This window comes from Triticum urartu, chromosome 5, assembly GCF_003073215.2.
Source record: "Triticum urartu cultivar G1812 chromosome 5, Tu2.1, whole genome shotgun sequence".
Taxonomy (NCBI): domain Eukaryota; kingdom Viridiplantae; phylum Streptophyta; class Magnoliopsida; order Poales; family Poaceae; genus Triticum; species Triticum urartu.
Window position 1 is genome coordinate 570,084,058 of NC_053026.1, and position 10,975 is coordinate 570,095,032.

Genomic DNA, 10,975 nt, shown 5'->3' on the forward strand with positions numbered 1-10,975 from the left:
TGTAAGCTACGACATAATTTGCAAAGACCTTTTGACTATGTTCATGATAATTAAGTTCATCTGATTATTTAATGAACTCCCACTTAGATAGACATCCCTCTAGTCATCTAAGTGATACATGATCCGAGTAAACTAGGCCGTGTCCGATCATCACGTGAGACGGACTAGTCATCATCGGTTAACATCTTCATGTTGATCGTATCTACCATACGACTCATGCTCGACCTTTCGGTCTTCTGTGTTCCGAGGCCATGTCTGTACATGCTAGGCTCATCAAGTCAACCTAAGTGTTTCGCATGTGTAAATCTGGCTTACACCCGTTGTATTTGAACGTTAGAATCTATCACACCTGATCATCACGTGGTGCTTCGGAACAACAAACCTTCGCAACAGTGCACAGTTAGGGGGAACACTTTCTTGAAATTTTAGCGAGGGATCATCTTATTTATGCTACCGTCATTCTAAGCAAATAAGATGTAAACATGACAAACATCACATGCAAATCATAAAGTGACATGATATGGCCAATATCATCTTGCGCCTTTGATCTCCATCTTCGAGGCGCGGCATGAACACCATCGTCACCGGCATGAAACCATGATCTCCATCATCGTGTCTTCATGAAGTTGCCTCGCCAACTATTACTTCTACTACTATGGCTAAGAGTTAGCAATAAAGTAAAGTAATTACATGGCGTTTTCATTGACACGCAGGTCATAAATAAATTAAGACAACTCCTATGGCTCCTGCCGGTTGTCATACTCATCGACATGCAAGTCGTGATTCCTATTACAAGAACATGATCAATCTCATACATCACATATATCATTCATCACATCCTTTTGGCCATATAACATCACATAGCATACCCTGCAAAAACAAGTTAGACGTCCTCTAATTGTTGTCGCATGTTTTACGTGGTTGCTATGGGTTTCTAGCAAGAACGTTTCTTACCTACGCAAAACCACAACGGTGATATGCCAATTTCTATTTACCCTTCATAAGGACCCTTTTCATCGAATTCGATCCGACTAAAGTGGGAGAGACAGACACCCGCCAGCCACCTTATGCATCAAGTGCATGTCAGTCGGTGGAACCATTCTCACGTAAGCGTATGTGTAAGGTCGGTCCTGGCCGCTTCATCCCACAATGCCGTCAGATCAAGATAAGACTAGTAACGGTAAGCAAATTTAATAAATCATCGCCCACAACTGCTTTGTGTTCTACTCGTGCATAGAATCTATGCACAGACCTAGTTCATGATGCCACTATTGGGGAACGTAGCAATAATTCAAAAAAATTCCTACGCGTCACCAAGATCAATCTAGGAGATACTAGCAATGAGAGAGAGGGAGTGCATCTTCATACCCTTGAAGATCGCTAAGCGGAAGCGTTACAAGAACGCAGTTGATGGAGTCGTACTCGCGGCGATTCAAATCGCGGAAGATCCGATCTAGCGCCGAACGGACGGCGCCTCTGCGTTCAACACACGTACAGCCCGTGCACGTCTCCTCCTTCTTGATCCAGCAAAAGGAGAGGAGAAGTTGAGGGAGAACTCCGGCAACACGACGGCGTGGTGGTGGAGCTTGTGGTGTTCCTGCAGGGCTTTGCCAAGCTCTACAGAGGAGAAGGAAGAGTTGAAGGAGGGAGGGGCTGCGCCAGGGAAGGGGTGCTGCAGCCCTCCCACCCTCCCTCTATTTATAGGGTGAAGGGGAGAGGGGGCCGACCCCTCTGGATCCCATCTATAGGGGGGCGGCCAAGAGGGGTGACTTGCCCCCCAAGCAAGGTGGAGGCGCCCCCCTCCCCTAGGTTTTCCAAATCCTAGGCACCTTGGGCCCTTGGGGGCCGCACTAGCCCACTAGGGGCTGGTTACCTCCCATATTCAGCCCATTAAGTCCCCCGAGGCAGGTGGCTCCACCCGGTGGACATCCGGACACCTTTCGGTGGTCCCGGTACAATACCGATAACCCCCGAAACCATTCCGACGACTGAAACTGGACTTCCCATATATAAATCTTCACCTCTGGACCATTCCGGAACTCCTCGTGACGTCCGGGTCTCCGAACAACCTTCGGTAACCACATACAATTTCCCATAACAACTCTAGTGTCACCAAACCTTAAGTGTGTAGACCCTACGGGTTCGGGAACCATGTAGACATGACCGAGAAGTTCTCCGGCCAATAACCAACAGCGGGATCTAGATACGCATGTTGGCTCCCACATGTTCCACGATGATCTCATTGGATGAACCACGATGCCGGGGATTCAATCAATCCCGTATATAATTCCCTTTATTCACCGGTATGTTACTTGCCCGAGATTCGATCGTCGGTATCCCAATACCTCGTTCAATCTCGTTACCAGCAAGTCTCTTTACTCGTTCCATAATGCATGATCCTGTGGCTAACTCATTAGTCACATTGAGCTCATTATGATGATGCATTACCGAGTGGCCCCAGAGATACCTCTCCGTCATACGGAGTGACAAATCCCAGTCTCGATTTGTGCCAACCCAACAGACACTTTCGGAGATACATGTAGTGCACCTTTATAGCCACCCAGTTATGTTGTGACGTTTGGTAGACCCAAAGCATTCCTACGTTATCCGGGAGTTGCACAATCTCATGGTCTAAGGAAACGATACTTGACATTAGAAAAGCTCTAGCAAAACGAACTACACGATCTTGTGCTATGCTTAGGATTGGGTCTTGTCCATCACATCATTCTCCTAATGATGTGATCATGTTATCAATGACATCCAATGTCCATGGTCAGGAAACCATAACCATCTATTGATCAACGAGCTAGTCAACTAGAGGCTTACTAGGGACATGTTGTGGTCTATGTATTCACACATGTATTATGGTTTCCAGTTAATACAATTATAGCATGAACAATAGACAATTATCATGAACAAGGAAATACAATAATAACCATTTTATTATTGCCTCTAGGGCATATTTCCAACAACCATCATGTTTGGAAACCTAGAGTACGTTCTGGATGCCCACAGCGAGCTTGCGTTTTCGGGGTGTGTGTCAGACCAGGCCGAAGACCACGCCAACGCCTCCATGCCAATCTCAGATTTAACCTCAGATCAGGACCACGACGCAGATTACACCTCGGATCTAGCTTCGAGCTCAGAGCCAACCAGTACCCCGACAGATCAGACATCAAGCTTGACCGACTAAAGTCCCGAAGCCACGTCGGTGAATTAGCAAGGTATTATGCATGGCCTGGATCTGCTAAAAAAGGGGTCATCTGGAGAGTGTTCGATGGTAAAAAAAAAGTTAATATCTGGAGAGATAACTGGCTACCTAGAAATTCAGGCCTAAAAGTTATAGCCAAAAATAAACGAACTAGACTAAAATGGGTCTCTGAATTATTCATAAGCGGGACAAGATGATGGGATGAAAATTTGATTAGGCACTTGTTCTATCACCTTGATGCCGAGGAGATCCTAAAGTCACGTATTTAGTATGTGGGAAAGGGGGGATCTAATTGCTTGGCACTTTGAAAAAAATGGCATGTTTTCTATTAAAATGCGTACATACTGGCCTTAAACCTAAAAGGTTGAAAGGGCAAGACAGGAATGCCCAGTAGTGCCATTAATGAGGAAAGAAGGTTGTGGGATGTTATTTGGAAGGCCAAAGTTCCGCAAAGAATAAGAATTTTTGTCTGGCAAGCTGCGTCCAACACTTTGGTGGTCCAGGTAAATAGAGTATCTCATCACCAAACGGTGTCACGTCTCTATATGGGGTGTTGAGGATGAATGTATTTTTCCATGCCCTTGTGACTTGTCCTAAGGCGCGTGCTTTCCGTTTCGCCACGGGGAAGTGTGGAATATCCCAAGTGAGGAGTTTTTCAGATTTACGAGGCCAGACTGACTTATTATTCTGCTTGCTTGACCATCTGGGGTCACTGGTGCGCGAGCAATTTTTATTCATGTTCTAAAGAGATTGGCATCTAAGAAACGATCCAATTTTTGGAAGGGGGGAATAATCTTTGTCGTTACTTTTGTGGAAAATTATTGGAAAACATTCTCGTCAGCTAACACCTGTGTGCATGTGAACTTAAGCGACAAAGGTAAGCGGGTGATAGATAATTGGAGGTACGTTATTCCGCCCGCCGCGAATGGTCGTGCTCTTTGGAAACCTCCGGATCTTGAGTATATTATGGTAAACATTGATGCTAGTTTTATGGACAACATGAGATTGTGTTGGGGTTATCGCCAGGAATCATCTGGGTGAAGTCTTGGTTTGTTCATGGGATTTTATCCGTTCGTGTACCTGTGTGGATGAAGCGGAGCTCCGTGCGTGCCTCGCCGGGTTATAAATTGGTATTACACTTCACAAACCAATTATTTTGGAAACTGGCCGCTCTTTTGTTGCATATTTTCTGGCAAAATAATCCATTGACAGGTCTCCTCTTGTGGATTTGAAAAAGGACCCGCTGAGCGTCTCAAAGTTTATTGAGGATTTCAAGATCATGAAGATTGATAGGCAGGCTAATAGGGTGTCACATGAGATTGCAAAATTTAGTGGTATTACACTTCACAAACCAATTATTTTGGAAACTGACTGCTCTTTTGTTGCATATTTTCTGGCAAAATAATCCATTGACAGGTCTCCTCTTGTGGATCTGAAAAAGGAGCCGTTGAGCGTCTCAAAGTTTATTGAGGATTTCAGGATCATGAAGATTGATAGGCAGGCTAATAGGGGGTCGCATGAGATTGCAAAATTTAGTGGTATTACACTTCACAAACCAATTATTTTAGAAACTGACTGCTCTTTTGTTGCATATTTTCTGGCAAAATAATCCATTGACAGGTCTACTCTTGTGGATCTGAGAAAGGATCCGTTGAGCGTCTCAAAGTTTATTGAGGGTTTCAGGATCATGAAGATTGATAGGCAGGCTAATAGGGTGTCGCATGAGATTGCAAAATTTAATGGTATTACACTTCACAAACCAATTATTTTGGAAACTGACTGCACTTTTGTTGCATATTTTCTGGCAAAATAATCCATTGACAGGTCTGCTCTTGTGGATCTGAAAAAGGAGCCGTTGAGCGTCTCAAAGTTTATTGAGGGTTTCAGGATCATGAAGATTGATAGGCAGGCTAATAGGGTGTCGCATGAGATTGCAAAATTTAGTGGTATTACACTTCACAAACCAATTATTTTGTAAACTGACTGCTCTTTTGTTGCATATTTTCTGGCAAAATAATCCATTGACAGGTCTGCTCTTGTGGATCTGAAAAAGGAGCCGTTGAGCGTCTCAAAGTTTATTGAAGATTTCAGGATCATGAAGATTGATAGGCAGGCTAATAGGGTGCCGCATGAGATTGCAAAATTTAGTGGTATTACACTTCACAGACCAATTATTTTGGAAACTGACTGCTCTTTTGTTGCATATTTTCTGGCAACATAATCCATTGATAGCTCTCCTCTTGTGGATCTGAAAAAGGAGGCGTTGAGCGTCTCAAAGTTTATTGAGGATTTCAGGATCATGAAGATTGATAGGCAGGCTAATAGGGTGTCGCATGAGATTGCAAAATTTAATGGTATTACACTTCACAAACCAATTATTTTGGAAACTGACTGCTCTTTTGTTGCATATTTTCTGGCAACATAATCCATTGACAGGTCTCCTCTTGTGGATCTGAAAAAGGAGGCGTTGAGCGTCTCAAAGTTTATTGAGGATTTCAGGATCATGAAGATTGATAGGCAGGCTAATAGGGTGCCGCATGAGATTGCAAAATTTAGTGGTATTACACTTCACAGACCAATTATTTTGGAAACTGGCTGCTCTTTTGTTGCATATTTTCTGGCAAAATAATCCATTGACAGGTCTGCTCTTGTGGATCTGAAAAAGGAGCCATTGAGTCTCAAAGTTTATTGAGGGTTTCAGGATCATGAAGATTGATAGGCAGGCTAATAGGGTGTCGCATGAGATTGCAAAATTTAATGGTATTGCACTTCACAAACCAATTATTTTGGAAACTGACTGCTCTTTTGTTGCATATTTTCTGGCAAAATAATCCATTGACAGGTCTGCTCTTGTGGATCTGAAAAAGGAGCCGTTGAGCGTCTCAAAGTTTATTGAGGGTTTCAGGATCATGAAGATTGATAGGCAGGCTAATAGGGTGCCGCATTAGATTGTAAAATTTAGTGGTATTACACTTCACAAACCAATTATTTTGTAAACTGACTGCTCTTTTGTTGCATATTTTCTGGCAAAATAAGCCATTGACAAGTCTCCTCTTGTGGATCTGAAAAAGGAGCCGTTGCACGTCTCAAAGTTTATTGAGGATTTCAGGATCATGAAGGTTGATAGGCAGGCTAATAGGATGCCGCATGAGATTGCGAAATTTAGTTTTGATAGCAGGTCCCTCCGAGGGTGTGTTCTGTAATAGTGTTTTGCCCTGCGTGGCAAACTATGTAATGAACGATTGTACTAAGTCTTGTTAATTAATTAATTCATGGGTGGAGTTTTCAAAATAAAAAGGAAGAAGGAGAAACGTATTGTCATGATGCTATTTTTCCTTTGATGTGTGAGGCCATGTCCAACACAAGGCGTCTGCTTCCCACGTTTTAGATGCCCTAAACTATACGAACGTGCGGAGTTTCACCCTACACTGTTGGAGCTAAGTGCCTGCCCCCCACGTTTTAGATGCCCTAACTATATGAACGTGCGGAGTTTCTCATGTTTACGGCACTTTACAGAGGGGCGTGAGGTTCAGTTTGCTACTTGATGGTGAGTGGACGAGAACACGGGTAAAATCCGAACGACCAACCACCAAACAAAGATGCGGCGTCGCCGTCGGCAGAGTCCAATCCAAGTATCCAAGTGTCCAAGCGAAGCGAGCGCCTCCCGACCTCGTGGATGAGAAGGCGCTGGCGTGGTAATCTGCATCTGCGCCCCCATTGGTGCAAACCCACCTGGCTCAAGATCACAACGACAAGCCGCGTGCGCGCACAGACGTTTTCCCGCATCGAGCTAGACAGCGTACACAAAGGAACAGCGCAGGGGAAGACGCCAGAATAGAACGATCGGGAAGAAGCTGAGTCTTCTCCAGGGGAAGAAGAAGCGAGTTACCTATATACAGTACGTACGTAGCTCACACCCGTCCCAGCCACACGTTTGCTTTCGGTTCGTCTGCTCCGGTTGGATGATTGGGCACGTTTCACTTTCAAAGCTCAAAATATCTATCCCGGTCGGCTACAAACATAGCAGGTCTTTCATCGAAATTATTCAGCATTTTCATCTGTAATAAGCGAGAAAACGTTAAATGTATACTACTCCCTCCGTTCCATAATTCTTGTCATGATTTTATTATGGACCGGAGGAAGTATTAGCTACCAGCATATGCCCGGCGCACATCCCAATTATTTTGATCAAAATACATACTACACGAAAAAGTCGAACCAAGGCAACCAAAATGCTTATTGTTTTAGACCTCCCGTGAAACAGGCGCTTACTTGTTTTTCCTAAATCAAAATCAATCATGCGGGCTGATGGATACATATTTCTTTTTCTACATCAATCATGTTGTTCTCTCAATCCAGCCTTGCCTCCATTGATGTCCCGCAATCATGTCTTCACCACCTCCATCTCATCATGTTCAATGGTTGTCGAAGGCTTCGCTGCCCATCGTTGTCGGCTTCTCCGGCTACCACAGTTATTCATGCGAGATCTTCTTCGTTACCGCCTTGGTGCATCCACCTCGTACTAGTTGGCGGACATGCGAGGTTGAGGTTGTCACGGCTTTACTGAAAAGAAAGGTAGGCACCTACGCTATAGATAATGCTATTATTAAGATTTTAGGATAGTTTGTTGGTATGTGCCTCATGTCACATATAGAAGATAGTGAAAACTATTGCATAATGGGTTCTTTTTACTTTTTATTGGCATTAATTTCCCACATTAAACAAAATAACAATAATGAATTAAAATTACAAAATATATGATGAAGAGATGACATATTTTTTTCGTTACATAACCAGATGCAAACCACAGTCTAGGTTTAACAGGAACATAATCATGGGCTTGGGATCAAACGACCACATGATTTGATGGAGACAAATACATTTTTATGAGAAATATGTCCTCCTTGGGCTTGGGCCTATTTTGGATCTGCCCTTTCTAGAATATAAGACAAGTAGCTTCTCTTGTGTGAAGGGATATAGACACTTAAAAAAAGAGTGAGGAGATATTCTTTCACCAGGCAAAGATAATCTTCATCTATCCATTTTCTCGAATCAACAGAAAACAACCCGTGCCATCTTCTATGAAGTACTCGTCTGTAGAGAGAAATCTCGCATTAGTCCATTTCCTTGAGAGTGAAGAGGCTATGGAAAGTAGTTGCCTACGCTATAAAAAATGATATATTATTTAGGGTAGAATAATTGGAAAGTCTGCTGGTATGTCTCTCATGTCAGTTATAGAAGAAAATGCAAACCTTTGACATTAGGGAAATTCAGGGATTTACTTCGCACTAATTACTCGCAATAAACAAAAATATATGATAATTAATTTACTTGGAAAATATATGGTGAAGAGATGCCATTTTTTCATATATTCAGATGTACACAAAAGCCTACCATAACCATGGGCTTGGGATCAAAAGACCACATGATTTAATGCGAACAAATAAATTTACGAGAAATCTATCTTCCCTGGGGCTCGGGCCTATTTCGCATCCGGCCTTATCTAGAATGGAAGACAGATAACCTCTTATGTGTGAATTCCCCGCAAAAAAAAACCTCTTATGTGTGAAGGGATAGACACTTAGAAAAAATGCGAGGAGATATATTTGTACCTAACGAAGATAATCTTCCATCTATCTATGCCAACTCAACAGAAAACGATATAACTGACATTTTCTCTAAAGTACTCATCTCTAGAGAGAAAGCCCCGCACTAGTCCATTTCCTTGACAGTGAAGGAACTATGCAATAAAGTGCGCTAGAGGACTTTCCCCACAAAAAAAGAGAGGACAGTTTCCTCTCTATTAAAATTACAACTTAACAAACCAAAACATTTCTCCGGATAGGTAGGAAGGCATAGGGCTCTGGGCGAAGATGGAGGTCAATGCCTACAATGATGACACTCTTAGACCAAAAGCGTTGTTCCAAGCTCGAGCTCATGTGAGCTCGGGTGAACAGTAAAAAAAAAGCAATTCCGAATTTTCTTTGTGTGAAACATTGACAAAGTTTTTTCATAGATTGCAAAATTCATTAGGATATGACATCCGTGGAAAATGTGAAAAAAAATCATGCTCCAAAAATGTGTTTGGAAATAAGATTTTGGAGCATTGATTTTGTTTTTTCTGCCACGATTTTGTCAATATTTCACACAAAAATAATTCATATTTTTAATTGTTTTTTCATTTTTATTTATTTTACTGTTCACCTGGGCTCAGGATTAGACCAGTCGTATCCATCTTAGATGTTCTTCTTGGTCGAATAGTAATTCCTCTACATGGACCGTGCCTAGTCAAATTTGGGGCGGTCGTTGGTGGATGCGGGTGTGGCCGAGCTCTTCCCCAAGGTTAGGTGGGTTAGTCGTATGTAGTTCTAGGCGAAAGCTTAAGTCATTGAAAAGGGTCGACGACGCAAGAGGACACCTTGGATCAACGAGCCATTGTTTTTTCTCTCATTAGTGTTTATATATATATATATATATATATATATATATATATATATATCCTTTGGTTTTTCCCATCTCGATGAAATGGAAAGAACACCTGCTTTGTCGTAAAAAAACAATCAAATAAATTTGAACCGGAGAGAGTAACATTTATTTGAAACAAATACATTTATGAGAAATATGTCCTTCTTGGGCTTGGGCTTATTTTGGATCCGCCCTATTTAGAATGGAAGACAAGTAGCTTCTCTTGTGTGAAGGGATATAGACACTTAAAAAAGAGTGAGGAGATATTCTTTCAGCAGGCAATGATAATCTTCCATCTATCTGTTTTCCGAATCTATACTACTATTAAACAATCAAACAAGAATTTCTTTAAACACACCCCACAAAGCGTACACAGATCCAATACCACCACACGATTAGACCCACTAAAATCAATCTAACGATTAGCCTTAACCTAAACCATTTTCTATGTGCACTTCGCAATTTACATTGACTGACCGTACTCCATGGTGAAGGAAAATATGAAACTCCACGCCTGAGCAATTAGGAAACTAATAATCACGGGTGCATCCTATTCTAGAAAACTAAATCAGAGTGCATCCATCCTATTAAGAAACTAATCTCAGACAAATCTATCCTATTAAAAAACTTATCTCGGACGCATCCATCCTATTAGAAAGCTAATCGCGAGCCGCCTGCCGCCATCATGCATGCTAGCCACGATGGAGGAAGCGCGAGGAGCTTTGTCTTCCTCCGGGAACACACGTGTTATCGCCGCCATCGTCTTCTGCCTGGAGGCCAGGCGCTCTTCTGCCGTTACTGCGACGACTCCATCCACGTCCAGGGCATGCTCTCCGGCAACCATCGGCATCCGCGTTGACTTCAGCTCCGTTCGCAGCACCCACGCCGACAAAGTGTCTGTTCAGTGGGTGCATGTGCATTACATATTAAATAAGAATCGTGGGGCTTCAAGCAATCTAGAATTATAGATTTGGGATTATCTTAGGTTGCCGATTGCTGTACTGAAAATGTGTAATTATATATGACACGTACATAAGAATGCAGCAATCTTGTCTTACAAAGTAGGATCAAGAGGGATACTGAAGAAGTCAAGATGCAGAGTCTATTTCACATGATTACTTCTCATGTTCATGTCGGCTTCCTTGTGCTTTACTTCGTACCACCATATGTATTAAACTGGACCATATTAAGAGGTAACGCCATCCCCTTGATTAGAATTGCCTTATTTGTGCTATTTGATCAGTGTGTGTTTTACATATGACGTTGCTTTACCTGGAATTAAGGTGGGTTGCACCTGCC

At 42.6% G+C, this 10,975-nt stretch overlaps 1 protein-coding gene across 1 annotated transcript in view; it reads left to right on the top strand.

The window, feature by feature from the left end:
* The window catches only part of LOC125507404 (maturase K-like), a 46,767-nt gene extending 41,335 nt beyond the window's left edge, over positions 1–5,432 (top strand). Inside the window, exons 2-3 of the mRNA XM_048671981.1 lie at positions 5,036–5,185; positions 5,240–5,432. Of these exons, the coding sequence (XP_048527938.1) occupies positions 5,036–5,185; positions 5,240–5,432 (343 nt within the window). The remainder of the gene's footprint in view (positions 1–5,035; positions 5,186–5,239) is intronic.
* Positions 5,433–10,975: the final 5,543 nt, after the last annotated feature.